The sequence below is a fragment of the Momordica charantia genome (genome assembly GCF_013281855.1).
Source record: "Momordica charantia cultivar OHB3-1 chromosome 8 unlocalized genomic scaffold, Mcharantia_2.0 BLBB01000008.1, whole genome shotgun sequence".
Lineage (NCBI taxonomy): Eukaryota > Viridiplantae > Streptophyta > Magnoliopsida > Cucurbitales > Cucurbitaceae > Momordica > Momordica charantia.
The window spans coordinates 256,682-275,465 of NW_028275166.1; the positions used below are offsets into that span (position 1 = coordinate 256,682).

General features: G+C 39.9%; 5 protein-coding genes across 9 annotated transcripts; 3 read left to right on the top strand and 2 right to left on the bottom strand.

Annotated features, from left to right (window-relative positions):
- Positions 1 to 635: 635 nt before the first annotated feature.
- LOC111004658 (L-tryptophan--pyruvate aminotransferase 1) lies at positions 636 to 3,089 on the top strand. 2 transcript variants are annotated; one of them, XM_022275763.2, is made up of 5 exons: positions 636 to 1,082; positions 1,186 to 1,501; positions 1,900 to 2,186; positions 2,321 to 2,625; positions 2,714 to 3,089. In XM_022275763.2, the coding sequence occupies exons 1-5, from the start codon at positions 955 to 957 to the stop codon at positions 2,911 to 2,913; spliced, it is 1,236 nt and encodes a 411-aa protein (XP_022131455.1). In that variant the 5' UTR covers positions 636 to 954; the 3' UTR covers positions 2,914 to 3,089. The 2 variants fall into 2 exon arrangements, with proteins under 2 accessions (XP_022131455.1, XP_022131454.1); XM_022275762.2 differs by having other exon boundaries at positions 637 to 1,501.
- A 261-nt stretch (positions 3,090 to 3,350) lies between these two features.
- Positions 3,351 to 6,260, bottom strand: LOC111004631 (poor homologous synapsis 1). Its single transcript, XM_022275715.2, has 8 exons — positions 5,939 to 6,260; positions 5,240 to 5,356; positions 5,051 to 5,116; positions 4,864 to 4,967; positions 4,577 to 4,767; positions 4,447 to 4,505; positions 4,288 to 4,315; positions 3,351 to 3,764 (listed from the first exon to the last, which is right to left on the bottom strand). Exons 1-8 carry the CDS (start codon positions 6,221 to 6,223, stop codon positions 3,706 to 3,708), a joined length of 909 nt encoding a protein of 302 aa, XP_022131407.1. The 5' UTR covers positions 6,224 to 6,260; the 3' UTR covers positions 3,351 to 3,705.
- A 649-nt stretch (positions 6,261 to 6,909) lies between these two features.
- Positions 6,910 to 10,666, top strand: LOC111004830 (glutamate--glyoxylate aminotransferase 2). 2 transcript variants are annotated; one of them, XM_022276047.2, is made up of 13 exons: positions 6,913 to 7,318; positions 7,404 to 7,469; positions 7,589 to 7,706; positions 8,036 to 8,117; positions 8,234 to 8,321; positions 8,394 to 8,552; positions 8,853 to 9,026; positions 9,118 to 9,249; positions 9,594 to 9,659; positions 9,781 to 9,845; positions 9,996 to 10,087; positions 10,158 to 10,314; positions 10,409 to 10,666. In XM_022276047.2, exons 1-13 carry the CDS (start codon positions 7,202 to 7,204, stop codon positions 10,512 to 10,514), a joined length of 1,422 nt encoding a protein of 473 aa, XP_022131739.1. In that variant the 5' UTR covers positions 6,913 to 7,201; the 3' UTR covers positions 10,515 to 10,666. The 2 variants fall into 2 exon arrangements, with proteins under 2 accessions (XP_087984208.1, XP_022131739.1); XM_088128082.1 differs by lacking the exon at positions 8,394 to 8,552 and having other exon boundaries at positions 6,910 to 7,318.
- A 1,424-nt stretch (positions 10,667 to 12,090) lies between these two features.
- LOC111004874 (F-box family protein) lies at positions 12,091 to 18,733 on the top strand. Of its 3 annotated transcripts, none has more exons than XM_022276113.2 (5): positions 12,091 to 12,875; positions 13,218 to 13,351; positions 13,694 to 13,876; positions 14,179 to 14,362; positions 18,323 to 18,733. In XM_022276113.2, the coding sequence occupies exons 1-4, from the start codon at positions 12,320 to 12,322 to the stop codon at positions 14,344 to 14,346; spliced, it is 1,041 nt and encodes a 346-aa protein (XP_022131805.1). In that variant the 5' UTR covers positions 12,091 to 12,319; the 3' UTR covers positions 14,347 to 14,362; positions 18,323 to 18,733. The 3 variants fall into 3 exon arrangements, with proteins under 3 accessions (XP_022131805.1, XP_022131804.1, XP_087983180.1); XM_022276112.2 differs by lacking the exon at positions 18,323 to 18,733 and adding an exon at positions 14,556 to 14,857; XM_088127054.1 differs by lacking the exon at positions 18,323 to 18,733 and having other exon boundaries at positions 12,093 to 12,875; positions 14,179 to 14,857.
- On the bottom strand, positions 15,356 to 18,193 carry ARO4 (armadillo repeat only 4). Its single transcript, XM_088127051.1, has one exon. It carries the CDS (start codon positions 17,592 to 17,594, stop codon positions 15,777 to 15,779), a length of 1,818 nt encoding a protein of 605 aa, XP_087983177.1. The 5' UTR covers positions 17,595 to 18,193; the 3' UTR covers positions 15,356 to 15,776.
- Positions 18,734 to 18,784: the final 51 nt, after the last annotated feature.

Sequence of the window (18,784 nt, forward strand, 5' to 3'; positions counted from 1 at the left end):
CAGCCACCGCCACAGCACTGCATCGCTTCAATCCACTCCTCTACTTCTACAGAAACATTCATATGGGGTTCGTTTAAGAATTCTGAAACTGAATTATTTTCACACTTCAACTTCTACAACATATTCTACAAAATCGCTGGAGAAAACCAAATGTTGGTGATTTGATTTGCGTATTTTGTGGGAGTGGAACAATTGAGACTGTCAAAGTGAGAACACCCACCCGACCCGATGGATGCTACGAAACAATTAAATCAGAGACATTGCATTATGTTTTGTATTGTTTAGTGTTATAATCGGGCGACAAAATGCCGACCCATCACACTTTAGTATTGGCCCCGTGTCTTTTGGGCAAATATTATTTTCATTTCTGATTCCTCAATATGATTTAGAGTCCATTTTCGTGAGACCATGTCTGCCAAATAACTACCGTCAAATCCAAACTTACACATAATCTATTCTTGTATTAAGGTAAGACATACACAATAACATTAAGTCAACCGCTTCCATTTTGCTTCAACCAACAAATAATTCCACCATGTGATCGGATCTATATCCCACATTGTTCGGTTGTGTGGTTAAACTAGATAACGGTATATGATTATTTGAGTCAGAAAAATGTATTCATTAAAATTAGGCCGCATATTTACATGTTTGGTTTTGAGTTTTGACTCCATCTCTTTTAAGATTGCAACAAACATGATCTCCGTTATAATCTAAAAAATGAAAAATATCACGTGCTCTGAAAAAAAAAAAAGAAGAAGAAACTAATTATGGAGAATGCATGAATCGGGGAAAAAACGGCCTGTTCTAACTTGTCTATAAATAGGAGGCAGAGGAAGAGGCAGAGGCATCAAAAACCGGTTGAATTGGTTAAGTAAGGCGAAGGCGAAGGCATTAATATTATATTTGGAGTGGGTTTGTTTCTGTTGTGTAGAGAGCAGAGAAAGAGACAAAATGTGTAGAACTGGAACTGGAAGATCCACATCCACCCATCATCATTCCATTGAATCTAATGGTTCCCAGACCCAGACCCAGACCCAGACCCAGTCCGGGACAAACCTACCACTCATCGATCTTGATCCGTAACCAACCACCTTATCCTTCCATTTTCCACATCTCTCTCTCTCTCTCTCACTCTCTCTATAACTATAATTATAATTACAATTGTTGTGTGCATTGTGACAGCGGAATTCCGACGGTGTTCGAGCCATATTGGAGGAGGATGGGAGACAAGTGTAGGGTGGTGATCCAAGGGTGTGATCTCATGAGCTACAGAGCCACCACCACTAATCTTTGCTGGTATTTGCTGCCGGAGTTGGAGGAGGCCATCCGGAGACTACATCGCGTCGTGGGCAACGCGGTGGTCGATGAACGACATGTCGTTGTGGGGACTGGTTCCACCCAGCTCTTTCAGGCTGCGCTTTATGCTCTTTCTACCCCCGCTGCCGCTGCCGCTGCCCCTCAGCCCATTAATGTCGTTTCCGCTGCTCCTTACTACTCGGTCAGAACCTTACCTTACCCACATTTTCTGCTCATTCATTAATGAATTCCAATCACATATTTTCTGTTCTTCCCGTGCTGACCTCATGATCATGAACTATAACTATAAGTATGAAAAATAAAATACTATTCTGATTTCTAAATGCAATAAAAAAGACTAAGCCACATCAGAAGAAACCAGAAAAAGAAACCGCCCCGTGTCCGTGTGTACTTGTAGGCCCTTAACTTATCTAAACTGTCTAAATAATTGCTTCTCTGCCTCCCTCCCTGTCCCTACTCACCTATTCGCCTATTACTATTAGATCTGACCAAAAATAAGGAAACTTTGGATTCTCTAAACATTTTTCCACTACAAGTTCTTGGGGGAATCCAATGAAATGATGCGATGTCGTTTTGCAGTGTTATCCAGATGAAACAGACTACTTGTGCTCCAGGCTCTACAAATGGGCAGGGGATGCCAACCAATACGACAGTAAAAGTGGACCATTCATAGAAGTGGTAACCTCCCCAAACAACCCAGATGGCTGTTTGAGGGAACCGGTGGTTGAGGCCCATGGCCAAGGCAAGCTCATTCATGACTTGGCCTATTATTGGCCGCAATTTACACCCATCACTCGTCCCGCCGATCATGACCTTATGTATTTCACCTTCTCCAAATGCACTGGACATGCTGGCTCCCGCATTGGGTGAGTTCCGACCACCACTTTCAATCCAACCTAACGCTTATCAAAATGACATTTTATATAAACCATCTTAATTAAATTACCCAAACATTATTTGGTCTCCTCTGATGTCTATCCATTTACTTGTGTGTTTGAAGTTGGGCACTTGTTAAGGACAGAGAAGTGGCAATCAAAATGACCAAATACATGGATCTCAGCTCAATTGGGGTATCAAAAGATTCGCAGTTCAGAGCAGCGAAGATAATGGAACTGTTATGCAACAACTACGACCAAAAGCTTGGGTCTAATTTCTCCAACAACTTCTTTGAGTATGGGAAGAGTCTTATGGCCGAAAGATGGAAGAGTTTGAGAGATGTAATTGGACGCAGTGATGTTTTCAGTCTCCCCACCTTCGAGCAGCAGTACTGCTGCTTCTTTGGACGTCTCTCACAATCATATCCTGGTACGCCAGAAATTGATCAAAAGCTGATTCTTCGTTTTCTTTGGTCATAAAGATAAAATCATTGAACAGATTTGATGTTTTTTAACAGCTTTTGCTTGGTTGAGGTGCAAAGAGGAGATAGAGGACTGTGGGAGCTTTCTTAGAGAGCATAAGATAGAGGGGCGGAGCGGGAGGCGTTTTGGAGCTGATGCCAAGTATTTAAGAATAAGCATGCTCAGTAGCGATGATGTCTTTCAGCAGTTCTTGGAGAGGTTGTCCGCCATCAAAATTTTAAACAATGCCAACTGAAATTCATTTGGGCCTTTTTTTAAATTTTATTTTAAGTCTTTCGGCCGTAATTGTAACCCCGAGGATGATGAGGAAGGCAAACCCTCTATCGTCCATGGTGGTTTAGTTCATTTTCTTGTAACGTCTTGTTTGGCATAGGAATCTATATCAATAGACAATTGGTCCCCTTCTATTTCTACGATTTCTTAATCTAGTTGGTTAGAAACTGCTGTAAAATTGCTTCTGCTTAAACCTAATTAATCCATTCATATCCTTTTCAGTCCCCAATTATGCAATTTCATCTTTTTAGTTTTTGTGCATTGACATTTTAATCAAATCTTTATTGTTACTAAACATAAAATTTTACTAAGAAGCAAGTTTAAGTTTACCTAATCTAAAATGAATTGCTATGGTAAAAAATTAAGAATAGATTCACTAAAACATTACTACACAAACTATGGGCGGAAAGGTGACCACTTCATCATAAAATACCATTTCTAAAATTTTACAAAAACCCTAATTTTCTAAAACCGAATGAAATCTACACCCACAGCATTTACAATTCTGTTCGGTCTATTAATTTCCCCAATTATCAACAAGATATTTGGTCTAATATTCAGAAGTTCACAAGTAAGAAGCCAATGTACCCTCAAACTAACTAAAATATTCTGTGTAGCTCAGAGAAAACAGGACTGCAAATTGTATGACGATTAAGTAGTAACTAGGATGTGTATGCGAAGATAATGTGGCCACGGCTGGGAGCTAATGAAAAGACATGTAAAGGCGTCAAATGTTACGTACATTACCCTGAGATTACAGCGGCAAATCACCTCCAATTTCGTTGACAATTTTCTCAACTCTGTTCAACATATCTGGCAAGCACCAAGAATTTAAACCAATATATCAGTATCTAATATTCTCGGTTATGTACGAATAAATCATTCACTTGTCGGCTTGCAAATGTATAATTTGGAATTGCATCTCGTTAAACAAAAAGTAGGCACATATAAAGAGATATTCATTGGTAAGCTATACAAATTCTCAATCATTGATTTTTTTTTAGTTCAATAATTGTAGGGTGGGGATCGAACCATCGATTTGAAGGATGGTAACAAGTGCTTCATCTGCCAAACTATCCTCGAATTAGCCTCAGTACCCTTAAAAAATTTATTACTGGCTGTTGTTATGGAATATGATTATTGAAATGTTGTGTATTATTGAAAACTAAGCCCAGCCCAAAAAAGAAAACAATCGAGCAAAATAAAATAGGTAAACTGAAATTAGACCTCCAGAACCCTCTGACTCCATCTCGTTGAATTGACGAGAACAGTTCTAAAACGCAGGACATATATGGAAACAGTTGCAACTATAAATAAAGCGTTGCTATAGTCGTACCTTGAAAGGAAGAATCTTCCATACATTTCTGTCATAAGACAAATTCAATAAATTAATAACTCAACGACGCTGTTGGAAAATGAATCAAACCATTTAATAAATAAATCAATGATGTGAGTAGCACAAAACGAAATTACATTTGGTAATAGTGGAACATACCATGATTTGAGACTTTAGATCATTATCCTTTGTAGTAGATGGCTGAGCTGCAGTTTTACCTTTATAAGAAAGGAAATTTGTCACTACGATAATTTGAAAGAATTTTCATTCTAAATTTGTCATATCAGACCTTGTTTGACATCTGAACAGTTTGACAGCATAGACGTGAAACTGGGAGGCAAAGCTGCAAAGACGCTTTCTAAGTGGTCAAGATGTGCTCTTTCTTGAGAACATGGGTATGTCTCTACAGTATCTTTTAAGCTCAAAGGCATTTCAGGAGTGTAAGGCTGGACAATAGAATTGCTCAATTCTTCACAAAGGCTGAAAACAGAAAATACATCAACATCTCCTTCTCGCTGTGACAACAAAAAGAAAATGATGCATTAGATTATTGATTATACGAGAATTTTCATTCACCTATCAGACGGTCTGTTTGAAGATAATAACTCGGATTGTGTTGTAATCCGAGACCCAAATTCGCTGCTTATTGGTTGAATATCTCTTGCATCCTCCGCCATTTCCTGAAACAAGATAGCAGCAGTAAGGTTATAGAACGAAAAATCTTCCATCAAACCTTACCATAAAAGAAATTCATATTAATTACCTTGAGAATGTTCACAAATGAATCAGTTTCGTAAGCTGTTGAAAATCTTAGGGCAAACTTTTGGATCTGCAAAGACAAACGAGTGTGCTGTGAGGTTCAACAACCCAAAACTCATCCTCAGAAAACTTTTGAAATCACAAAGCACCACAGAAATTGACAAAATCTTCATGAACATATATACTGACTTACCTCGTTAGCTGAATCTCTATAACTTCCAAAAATAGTTCTGGTGCCTCTGGCAGGAAAACCAGAGATACAGGACACCTGAGGCCATGAGAAATGAAGCTTGGAGAGGTAGTGCTCTTCCTACATCAGTATGCCAGTAATACATGCTTAATCCATTGCGGTTAACACATCCAAATAATAGAAATCGAGTCTTAGATTGGAATTTTGGCAGGATAATATTGTAATAAACCACTGAACTCATTATAAGATGCTGCATTTGAATTGCCAGAGGAAGGTTGGTTCACTTCACATAATCATCTTACAAAGTAGAACTTCCCACGTTCCACCGGATCCACTAAGGTGTAGTAAATGAAATAACTACCGCTTAAAGCGTATAAAATGAGGTCAACAGGAAGCCAAGAAGGTAATCCTCCATGCCGTGAGGGGATGGGGGAATTCGAGGAAAACAAGAGACAGACTCCTTTGGCGGAGACTAGCAAATGATCTGATTGATTTCAGGGCCATTGATCGGAAACTACATGAATTCAAACCAATGGAAAAGAAATGAAATAGTAAAAATATTAAATGCATGAACGATACCGTTCAAGGATCCTGAAGAAGCAAACGTATAATATTTAGCGTAACCAAACATTTCTTCTCTCACAAGTCTACTCGTACAGATGCGATTAGAAAGTTGGAGAGAGTGGAAAATCAAGAACTCACAAGGATCTTATCTCGAAAACGCACGGTGAGAATCAAATCAGGGGAGGAGCAACGGTGGAGGAGTTGCAGAATAGCAGTGGAAGACGAAGAGATCCATGTGCCTCGAGGCGGGCGATTCCGGAGACGGGGAAAGAGAGGATGGAGGCTGGCGTTGTTGGTGGTGGTGGCGGCGCTACTTGGATAGCAAATGAAGCGAGAGAATTGAACTTCCCACTGGTCTCTAATGGCAGCAGCGGGCATTTCCGCTTCCTCTTCGCTCCGCACCACACCTTGGAATCCCGCCATTATTCCTCCTCCAAATAATTCTCCTCCGGCTTTTAAAGATGACGTATCCTATAATCATGTATTTAATTAGAATTTTTTTTATAAAATAATTAATTTGTTTTTCATAATATAAATCGATTATTTTCAAAATCGATTATTTTCAAAATAGATTATTTTCAACTAATCCTTTTCTACAGTTTGATCTTTCGTTTAATGTTAAAAAATATTACTACTGATCTCAGCTCTGTTGGCCTCAACATTCATTTTTTAATTCAATAGTTATGGAATAAAATTTGTAACCGAAATTTCAATGTTATTTAACCCTAACTTACTTACATGGTTCAAATGAAAGAAAAGAAGGCAGAATCGTAAATGAAATATTCACAAATCAACGTTTATATTAAATTTCCGCATTGGTGTAGGAAAATTTTGGGCGTATTGGAGGGGGCTTTGTTTGTTTTCACATTATCGTTCTGTCGTGTAATGGAACGAAATGGCGAAGGGTTTTCCCGTGGGCACCCGATAAGGACAACCACCAATTCCGCTGCTGCGTTTGCGTTTGTTTGTTCTGTTGCCGTGCCACTGCCAGAACGAAGATGATATTGAAATTGACACATTTATCTGTGTTTAGGATCCTGGTCAAGGTCACATAGTAATATAGACAGAATTTAACACAAATATAATATAAATTTGCCATAACGCAGAAGGAGAATGACCAAAAATTTTCATTATCTGCCAAAAGGAACTCACAGCCGGAAGTGGAACCTCGGCCACACTTCCTGCACCAAGCGTTATCTTCTCGAGAATTAAATAGTCCATCCATTGAAACCATTTCAGCGGCTGTGGTGCTGCTGTTTCATTGCTCCTGCCACTTAGCATTCCATCTCAGTTCCTGCATGTGGCTGCGTTTCTGCGCGCCTTTCTTCTAGAGCAAGCTTTTTGTCCACTCCGGGTTCTGAGAGTTGATTTTCCAGGTTTCGCAGCGGAGGTAGTCTGAAAATGGCCCCGAAAGCATTAGACCATGAGTCTATAAATGAGAACGTGAAGAAGGTGCAGTATGCCGTTAGAGGAGAATTGTATCTTCGAGCCTCCGAGCTTCAAAAGGAAGGAAAAAAGGTTTGCATGCTAATCATCCGTTGCTCTTCGGTATATTTTTGTTTCAACTTCCTCTATTCTGCATCTCATGACTATCAATTTCCAGATCATCTTTACGAATGTTGGGAACCCTCACGCCCTTGGCCAGAAGCCTTTGACCTTTCCTCGTCAGGTTCCATTCAACTTCCTTCTTCACTCTTCTCTCACTAAATGACTCCATTTGCATATCCATTCCTTTCTGCATACTACTAATTCGATAATTTAATCAAAAACAATAATCTTGTTCCCCAGGTAATTGCTCTATGCCAAGCCCCATTTCTTTTAGATGATCCTAATGTTGGACAACTGTTTCCTCCTGATGCAATTGCAAGGGCCAAACATTATCTTTCAATTATTGGGGGTGGTTTAGGTATGATCTTTTCTACGAAACAATTTATTCATTTAATAATTCTGCTGATATGATAATTCTCTTTGAACATGGCCAAGTTTTATCAATAAATATAGCTACCCCAGGCTTTCTTGACCATTTGTTGTTTATTACTCTGTTCTTGCCGTGCCACCAAATTGGTATATTTCCTTCAAGCTCCTATGTTTTTTGATAACCGAATGCTTGCATTCTACTTATCTCCACCACCTAAAAATACCATTGAATTTGGAAGTTATTCAATTGAGGTATCAAATTGAAGATCTCAGACATGCCATGCCAGCCACTAATTCATCTCTGATATACTTTTTCAGGTGCTTACAGTGACTCCCGAGGAATTCCAGGAGTAAGGAAGGAAGTGGCAGAGTTCATAGAAAGGCGTGATGGCTATCCAAGGTATAACAATGACTAGACATATGAATTATTACAAATATTGACTGTATAGTGATCAGACAAAAAATTTCAACATTTGTTCTCAAGTAAACACTCACTGCAGCATGTTTAAATGACAGTGATCCAGAACTGATATATCTCACTGATGGAGCCAGCAAAGGTGTCATGCAGATACTGAATACTATAATCCGTGGTGAAGGTGATGGGGTAATATATCTTATTCGATCCTTCTAGTTTTGTTTTATTGGCATGCTGCCTTACATTTCTCTGTTTTGCCAGATTCTCGTTCCAGTCCCTCAATATCCACTTTACTCAGCAGCTATTGCTCTATTTGGTGGTTCCTTGGTTCCATATTATCTAGATGAGACCTCAAATTGGGGTCTCGATGTTAACGATCTCCGCCATTCAGTTGCACATGCTCACTCTCAAGGAATCACAGTTAGTAGCTAGTTCTCTTCAATGGCTTTTTGATATTTGAGAATTGTGTTTAATGTTGGGTGATGGTGACAGTACTGGTGATACTTTAACGCACACTGTGATTAGTTTGTATCTGGTTTTCTTTAAGATACCTCTTGTGCTCCTTAAGTTTGTTCTTCCTCCTAAAATATGTAATTACTTCAGATATATATATATTTTAGTGTTATCCCAATTATGTAGTTTTTCTTGTGAGATAGTTTCAAGCATGTATGCTGCTTGTGTTTATGACATAATCCATCTAATATTCTGTCAAACGATCAGGTAAGGGCAATGGTAATCATAAACCCTGGCAATCCAACTGGTCAATGCCTTAGTGAAGCAAATTTAAGAGAAATATTGACCTTCTGTTTTCAAGAAAACTTGGCCCTACTTGGAGATGAAGTTTATCAGCAAAACATCTATCAGGATGAACGACCCTTCATTAGTTCTAAAAAGGTTTGATGGCAGGTGCCATTAGAACATAGTGAACATGTTTCTTTCTACTTATATTTGTATTAATAAGTTGCATTTTCTATAAAATTGGAAGGTATTAATGGACATGGGCCCTCCCATCAGCAAGGAGCTTCAGCTCATATCCTTCCACACTGTGTCGAAGGGATATTGGGGCGAGTGTGGACAGCGTGGCGGATACTTTGAAATGACAAATATTCCTCCTCAGGTTTGCTCCTGTAGTTTAGTTCTTCAATTCCTATGTACTCATGCAGGGGTGGAGCGAAGAAGTAAGGAAGGAGGGGATTGCCCCCTCTTGGTCTTTTTAAAGATCACATATAAAAATAAAGATTTTTTAAAGTTTCCTCCCTATTATGGCCCAAAATTTTTCAAAATTGAAATATTATATAAAAAAAACTACAATGTAAGCTTTTGCCACACCCTTTGAAAATCTGTTGCTCTGCCCTCGTACTCATGCGTGCAGTCACTAGAGTCCTCCTGTCTTCTTTTCTTTTAGATTTATGAGGTAGTAGGTCTTCCAACTCTTGTGTACAAATGCTTTTTATGCTGCAGACAGTTGATGAGATCTACAAGGTTGCATCCATATCCCTCAGTCCTAATGTTCCTGCACAAGTTTTTGTAAGAGCCTTATACTTTTTTCTCATGTCATTATACTTGAGACGGGGATTCGAACGTCAACAATAGCTTTCCGGGTATCTTGTTATCAAAACTGACTTCCTAATTTATACAATATATGTAGATGGGACTTATGGTTAATCCACCCAAGCCTGGAGATGTATCGTATGAGCAATTTGTTCGTGAAAGGTATGCTTAAGCCTAATACGTATGAAACTGGGGACTCTGGCTTTTGAACATTTATGTATTTGTATTTCTGATAATATCTTAAATTTTAAAAAGAGGTGACTGATCTATAAGTAGAAAATTAATAATGAATTGTGAACCATGTGAACGCAGCAAAGGGATCCTTGAGTCACTGAGGAGAAGGGCAAGGATAATGACGGATGGTTTTAACAGCTGCAAAAATGTAGTCTGCAACTTCACGGAAGGTAAAAAAATTGTGTTGTTTCGTAATTAGGAGGTAATTAAGATATATGACGGAGAAAAATTGGGGTTTAGGTGCGATGTATTCGTTCCCTCAAGTACAGCTGCCTCCTAAAGCAATAGAAGCCGCAAAAAGGGTAGGAAAAGTGGCCGATGTTTTCTACTGTCTTAAGCTTTTGGAAGCCACTGGAATTTCCACCGTCCCCGGCTCAGGATTTGGACAGAAGGAAGGGTAATCTCTTCACCTCTTCTCTTGTTTTGGCATATTCTAATGAATCGCTGATTTTCCTTGGAAAGAAATGCTGTTAATTGGGTTGCACTTGCAGGGTCTTCCATTTGCGGACAACCATCTTGCCGGCAGAGGAGGAGATGCCGGCGATCATGGATAGCTTTAAAAAGTTCAATGATGAGTTCATGGAAGAATATGCATAGAGTAATATTGACCACTGCCGTCAATGAGGATATCTCCATATGCATGTTTCCCTTCAATAAGATTTGTTTGTCCCTGTAATTTAAGACGTATGTGTTGTAAACTTTGCGCAAGTTTTATTCCAGTAACGGATACTTCCGATGTTGTGCTTTAAGTTCTGAGCCAACTCTTCTGTCCCACAATTATTCCACTTCAAATATGCATACCATCGGCTTTTGAATTTACGAGGAAGAAACAGTTGTTAAAAGTTAAAACATATTCCATCATCTCGTCTATTCATCATTCATCATCATTATGATCCAATGTTGGAATTATGCATCGATCTTAATTTGGAATGATAATTAAGAGCATTGTTTCCCCTTCATAATTGAATTAATATAATCCTTGGCATTGGCGCCAAAGTCGGAGTGAATCCCATCTTTGTGTGTCCTGCCCGGGGCAACCCTCTGTCACTGTGAATAATAATATAATATTATAAGTCCTGTGTGTTAAATTTGGGTGTGCTTATGTAACTCACGAGTCATTGGCGCCAAAGTCGGAGTGAATCCCATCTTTGTGTGTCCTGCCCGGGGCAACCCTCTGTCACTGTGAATAATAATATAATATTATAAGTCCTGTGTGTTAAATTTGGGTGTGCTTATGTAACTCACGAGTCATTGGCGCCAAAGTCGGAGTGAATCCCATCTTTGTGTGTCCTGCCCGGGGCAACCCTCTGTCACTGTGAATAATAATATAATATTATAAGTCCTGTGTGTTAAATTTGGGTGTGCTTATGTAACTCACGAGTCACATCGAGTGGTTTGTGTATCTTTTTCAAGTTAAAATTGAACTTCCCTTCCTTGCCCTCTATTTTCCACCTTCAACCCCATAAGGCTGACGTCAGAGGAGATTGAGATTGAGCCAAGAACTCCAAGCGGCAAAGAGTTCAGAATTGGAAGCCAAAATCTCCTCCCATGGCCATCGTTTCTAAGTTGGCATTATATTTCTATATATTAACCTGCTTTCTTCCTTCTAAATCTACCACTCTTGGCTCCGTGACCTAAATAGATTCATCCATCCATCCACTACCTTTGTATTACGTACATGTTTTCTATACATAGAGACAGATCATTTTGTTTACATGTATTAATTTCCACTTTACCCACGCGTTTTCGTAACCCGCTCTTCATTTTTTTTATACCTTATCATTAGTTTATATGTTTAATTAACTAATTAATTAAATGGAAGCTACAGACCAGAAGCCATTGGTTGGGCTTTCTTCATAGTTTATACTGTCTTTTAGCAGCCTATCTATATCAGGCCCATCTCTTTTCTTTTGGGCTTGTGGTTTGACTTTGACCCCCACTACTGATTCAGCTGCCTGAAGAAATATAGTTACCCACATCATAATTGCACGAAAAGAAGGGCACATACCAAACAAAAAAAAAAAAAATCAACGTCAAGAAATAGACAAAAATAATATTTTTCTGTGGTTAGTATTGTGTAACCTTTCTATATATTAACTATCCCATTTAATTTGAATTTAAAAAAAGAAAAATCTCATTTGATATTCAAAACAGTTAATCTTAAAGTAGGAAGAAAAGATGTGATGGGAGATTTAGAAAAATTGGTAGGAACGTTGTGGGGTACCATAGGATGACCAAACCTCCTTTGAAACAATTGAGAGGGCGATGAAATGAAATAAAGAAGACGGTCGGCCACACGAGCGAGAAGTAATATTAGTTATTAGCGCCGGCGGGGCGGAGGCAGCCGCACAACCACCACCAAACCGCAATCATTGTCGGTTTGTTCCGATCAAAACAAAACCATGACGCAAAGAACTTGGCCGGATCGCTCCGATGCCTCTCCTTTCTCTTCCTTTTCTCTGTGCAGTATGGGTATCAGAGGCAAAGCCGCCGTCCAGGATCATGATTTCTCTCCTCCTATCCCTTCCCATTCCCATTCCAAGTCCAGTAAGCACGCCCACAGATTCCACGCCTCTCCATCCTCCCCCTCTTTCTCTGCCTTGCCTTACGATATTCTCATCAAAATCGCTGCCTCTTTTAACCTCCCAAATCTCCGGGTTGCCTCCTTTGTCTGCAAGTCTTGGTTCGAGGCCCTCAGGCCTCTCAGGGAGGCTATGCTGTTTCTGCGGTGGGGAAAGCGCTTCAAGCATGGTCGTGCTGGGGTTCGCCCCAATTCTGACAAGGCTCTTAATTCCTTTCTCAAGGCTGCTGCTCGTGGCTCCACCCTTGCCATGGTTGATGCCGGCCTCCTCTACTGGGAGATGGGCAACAAGCACCAAGCTATTGCCTTGTACCAGAAGGCTGCTGACCTAGGCGATCCTGCTGCCAAGTGCAATTTAGGAATCTCCTATTTGCAAGGTTTTATCAAATCTTAATCCTCTTTTCATTCCCCATCTAATCTAATTTCTGCACAATTCACACTAACAATTGGTTAATTAGGGTTCGCCCCCAGTCCTGCTGGCATGTTTTCACGTATTTTAAGTGGACAGCAACAAATACAAATGTTCCCCTTTCCCAATATTTTTCATTAGGTTTTCCCTAGTCACCAGTTTCTAATTTTGGGTGCTGCGGGCCTCCGACTGCCTAATCTGTGGATTCTATAATACTTTTAAGTAGATCACTGATTGAAGGGTAATGGCTACTGTAGATGAAATTCTTTGCTTTCAATCATTCCATTGTTTTCTTCAATGAATTCTGCAGCGAAGCCTCCAAATCCGACCGAAGCTGTAAGATGGTTGCGGCAAGCGTCCAAGGCCGGCAACATTCGTGCTCAATACCAACTTGCTCTGTGTCTACATCAAGGTCATGGGGTGGACCGCAATGTACAGGAAGCTGTATGTTATTTTCCCCTTCTTATCCATTTTGCTTATGAGGGAGATTTATGTTTAGGGTTAATGTTTCAATCAGCTGCCGTTATTATCCCCTTCTTATCCCTCTTTTGATGCTCAATTAAACCCGTAATGCTGTGTATTCTTCCGCTCTACCCCATTAGCCCACTTATATTACCTTTTCTTTACATTATTCTGCGTATTTAATAATGATATAACGGTTTGCCCCTTTTTCCTGCCAATCAACTACTGAATGAGGATTAGTCATTCATCAGTGCAGATTGCGGTGAAAGTTGGATTTTTCAGTCCTTTTTCCTCTCTTTTTATTTCTTCCCCTTTGTGAAAAAGGCTAGGTGGTTTTTTAAAGCTGCCGAAGGTGGATATGTGCGTGCTATGTACAACCTTTCTCTGTGCTACTCTTGCGGGGAAGGCATGGTACACAACCATCAGCAAGCTAAGAAGTGGATGAAGCGGGCAGCTGATCGCGGCCACAGTAAAGCTCAATTTGAGCATGGACTTCGCCTCTTTTCTGTATGTTTCAAATCAATATCATCTTTCTTTTCCCGGTGATGTTTATTGCTTTGGTATAGGTGTCTTGATAACTTCCACCATGTCATGGGTCATTGATCAAATTGTTTGAATTGAGACTTCTAGTAATATTTTGGGTGTTTTAGTGTGAACGGAGAAGTTGTATGTGAGAACAGGAGAAAGAAAACGATTTGAGACTATCTAGATTGTTTACATTGTTGACAAGCCCACCCTAATAACGTGAAAGAAGACTTGGAATGTAGAAACTGATGCAGGAACTGATTGAGTACTTGCTATTTGGGCAGGAAAGGGACATGATGAAAGCTGTAGTCTACTTGGAACTTGCAACTCGTTCTGGTGAAAGGGCAGCTGCTCATGTCAAGAACGCAATTCTCCAACAACTTTCGCAAACTTCGCGAGATCGTGCCATGTCTCTTGCTGATAATTGGCGTGCTTTGCCTTCATCTCATTGAGCACTCTTCTGCAATGGTTAGTGCATCTCTGAATTTTCTTGTTCCTCTCGACTGGTCATTTCCATGCATGTTACAAATCAAGGAACTTTAGTTTAGACAATACTCTGTATGCTTTTTGTGTAGCCATTATATTGCATCCTAAAATACTGTTAGTTATTACAAAAGCTGCCTTTGTACTTACCATTTGTTTGTTCCACTTCACTTTTTAGATTGCTGTTTGAATATTTTTCTCCAAAGGCACTCATAACTAATCAGATTTTTCCTTTGGAGAGAATTCTTTGATTAATGTTGTCTTGTGAAGCTCCTTCCATGTTCCAAATAATTACGTGTCAGCACTCAGAATACTGATTTGCAAGTTTCATTGGTTCGGGGCCTGCTGGAAATGATTTGTTTGTATGTATCAAGTAATACTAGTGATCGATTTGTTTTCCCTACGAGCTTACCTCTGTGATTATGTGCCAAACCTTTAGAATTGATTATATTATCTAGTGATTATCTTTTTTATTGGCCAGGATAGGATTTAATTTCTTGTGTGTGCGTGTATTTCTAAAATTATAGTCTGAGTGGAGGACTATAAATAAAAGAAAAAATGTAACACTCAACACTTTGAACTTCATCAATAAAAACTATGGTCAATGATTAAGGCAGACATGAATTGAAGGTTCAAAGGATTAAGCACCCAAAACTAGGCCAGTTCCTTGAACCAAATAAAAGATTTTTATGCCTTTCCAGTTTCCACATTGCCAACTATATGCACTACCACAATCCCATAATCGAGCATGGAAAAGAAGCAATTCCCGGATTCCCATTGATGTTGAATTTTGACATGATTCCCCTTATTTAGGAATTATATTTAAATAATTTTAGTAAATGGATTATTAAATTAAGATTTAGCAAAAAAAAAAAAAAGATCGTCATTTTATGTGAACTAAAATATTATATTGATATTAAGTGAGTTGATATAATGAAAAGTTAAATTAATATAAATGAAAATGAGAAATATAATCGATGAGGATAAAATTATCAATAAGAGCTATTTTATTATATTGCATAGAGGTAAAGTATCACAAAGAAATACAAGTATGTTTTATTTTTATTTTTAGTAGTATTATTATGTTTTGAGATAAAACATCCTAGATCCGAATGAGTAGAGGAGGGTTGGGCAATAAAAAAATGTGTAGTCCGCTTGAATATTTTATGGGAAGAGGGGGGATGCTGTAATTTTCAAGGAACAAGCAAGCAGAGACATCAAAAACCACAAAACCAATTCAAGGCACGAGAAGAGAGAAGGGGGTTGGCCACTCTTCTGTCTTCTGTCTTCTGTCAACCACATTAGAAGCTAACAAGGTATAACCTAAGCTTTACACGACTCTTATGTAACTGTAATAATTTATTTGTTCAGAGGATATTTAGATATATGGCAGTGCCCCTTAGAATGGACTCCCCCCTCCTCCTGTGTGATACAGATTGAGGTGACCAATTGCCTTCCCCACCAACTCCTTCAACTCCGGGTATTGGCCAATCATGCTGCGATCCTGCCCCTCCAGCACTGTCAACACTCTTGCCTGATCCACAGCCTCGCTGCTACCCGCATGAAGTGCCAGGTAACACAACAGAATCACTCCATCCATCGCACTCTTCTCATTCTCCCTAACTAACTTCATTACGAGAGCCACCCCATTCAACTCGATTACCCTCCTCGAATGCTCCATGCAAAGGAAGTTCTCCGGACAAACAAACTTCCCCAGCGAAATGGCAGCTTCTGCACCCACGTTTACATGCCTGCTCCCAAGCTTCACTACTAAAGGACCAATCACTCGACTCTCTCTCGCGGGAAATGTCCTTGCCAACGATCCTATCGACCTTATGGCGGCAATTTGCAGCGTTGGGTTCTCCGAGTCGGTGATTAGCCTCAACATCTGATCCACCACAGCCTTCGCCACAGGGGAATTTGTCTTGAACGCTGCACGTCTGAGGTCTGCATTGGACTCTGCCGCAGCTGTTATCTCCACTATACACATCAAACAATTCAGCTGCAATTCTCCCTCTTCCTTCTCCACCATCTTTTCCATACAAAGCAACCCTTTTGTCTCACAAATTCTACTACTATTCGACACGCTCCCTCTGGCAATCATCCACAGAGCCTCGGCACAAGCAATTTTCAGCCTAAGCTTTATTTCAGGTTTCGCATTTTCCCTCTCTTTCCGGTACTGCCCTGCCCGACTACTCCCATCCATATACCTCAAAGAGCTTGAATTCAATTGCGAATTTGAAATCGGGTTCTGTTCCTTTGTTTTTTCAAATGCCTTCTTCTCCAGGTTTCTGTTGATCTGAACAATGGAATGGATACTCTGCCTACACGCTTCGTTCTTAGGATCATCCATATAAGTCTCGAACGACAATAGAGTAACGAGGGGTCTAATCGCGTTGTCCCGTGCGAAATCTTCCTGAGCTAGGGGGTCATGCTCCGCCATTCTCGCCACCAAACTCGCCGCTTGAATCTGTACCAGCATCGGCGAGTTTCCAAGAGCATGCACTATAATCGGGACTCCGTGTTGTTGGACAATAGTCCTCACCCTATCCGAATCATTTGCGAGTGTATAGAGCGCTTTGATGGCCGCAATTTGAGCCTCCGGCGAGGGACCTTCCTTTAAAAGCTTAAGCAGGGGAGGGATTCCCCCTTCTTCGACAATAATCTTTTTGTTTCTCTCATTGTCAGCGGCAAGGGAAGCGAGTTCGTTGGTCCCTTCGATACGATCTGGCAATTGACCCATCTGAATGGAGGCAATAGAGGACCAAACCCAAGCAATAATGGGGTCGTTGCTTGCAATTGGGGGAAGCGAAAGCACTATACCGCCTCCGCCTCCGTTGCATTCGAATATAGTGAGAAGCCACTTCATGTCCCCAAGGGAAGCGTCTAGAAGATTGAAGAGTTTTCGAAAATCAGTTACGCTGGTGATGGTCATCATGCGGCGAAGCGCACTCCGATGCTTGCATTTTCGAACTAGGGTTAGGGCACGTTCGAGATTCTTGGAAACCTCCGCAACCACCCGCCGAACAGGACGCTCGTAGACGGCGGCGAATCGAACCGCCGTTCTGAGCATTTGGGCGAGGCGATCGACTTGCTTGCCCACTTCAGCACACTCGAGTTTGAAAGACTCGGCTTCATTCACGGCGGACCAAACACGCTCCGATAACACAATAGGGTGGGACAGTTCCTCCCCAATTCGCTTCTCTCCGGAATCCATCACCGGGTGGCCCTGCCCATTACAAATACTGACGGTACGGATTTAATGACAGAAAAACAAAGGTACCTTTAAAGTTATTATGGTGGTCTGTCGATGTCAATTCTCAATATCTATGGATTCCTCGACGGAAACCAAACCAGGGCGACTATGAATTTAAAGGGACAAAATTGGGAGAACCGTTCAGTCTTCTTATATAATACTTTCTTCTAATAACCCAACCCAGGTAAAATTAAAATAAAATAATTAGTAATTACAAGCATACCTCAACACTGTAGAGAATTGAATGGTACAGTCTGGAATTTTGGTCTACTTTCTGTGTTGGTTCATTCTTCAGTTAATTTGTTGTATTGGGGCTGGTATCGTGCTTCTGACTGCACTGGGAAGCGCGTGAGTAAAGTGAAAGACAATTATGGCCTTAATCAGTAATGTAACTGTTGTTTACGTTACTAATAACGTGTTACTCGAGGAAGAAGCCGAAGGTGAAACAAAATTACAGTTTAAGATTTCATTTAACTGAGCGGAGCGTGCAAGTAGTAAGTAATAGTTCCTTTGTTTCTCCTTTTTTTTTTTTTTTTTTGAGTTAAGTTGCAGTTTGGACTTTCAAGTTTCAATTATGGTTGTTAAGTTTATATTATTAATTATAATTTTCTCGAACAACAATTTAAATTGTGTTTAATACTGTGTTGTGGTCCATATATTTCTATATCTGTGTATTTATATACATGCAGATGATATTATGTTGTGGAGGGGCAGAAGCGTCCGAGTTCATAGTTCAGTGGCAGCACAATGACACGATTCGAAGGAAGACATAAAAGGAGAGAATAACAACTAAGAAGATCCCACTTCCACTACCGAGTATGGACAGATATATCTTGCGTTGGTCCAGTAATAATCATAGTATAATAAATTAAAATTGAGCAAAAAAGTTTCAAAGTGTATGAGTAATTAAAATTCCTTAAGAGTGATGGTGAAGAACTTGTCCACAATCACATTAAAAGAATTCCTGATTTTCATTAAAAAGAAAAATGAAACGAAAATGCAGGGATTGCAGTTTCGTGTGCACACTGCACAGTTGTTGATGAATATTGTTGACATGTCAAACAAAGCAAGCCCACTCGTATGGTATGTTTTATGTATTATTTGTCGTTTTCTTGCACACCCTATAGATAATTTTTCAATTCTCATACTCA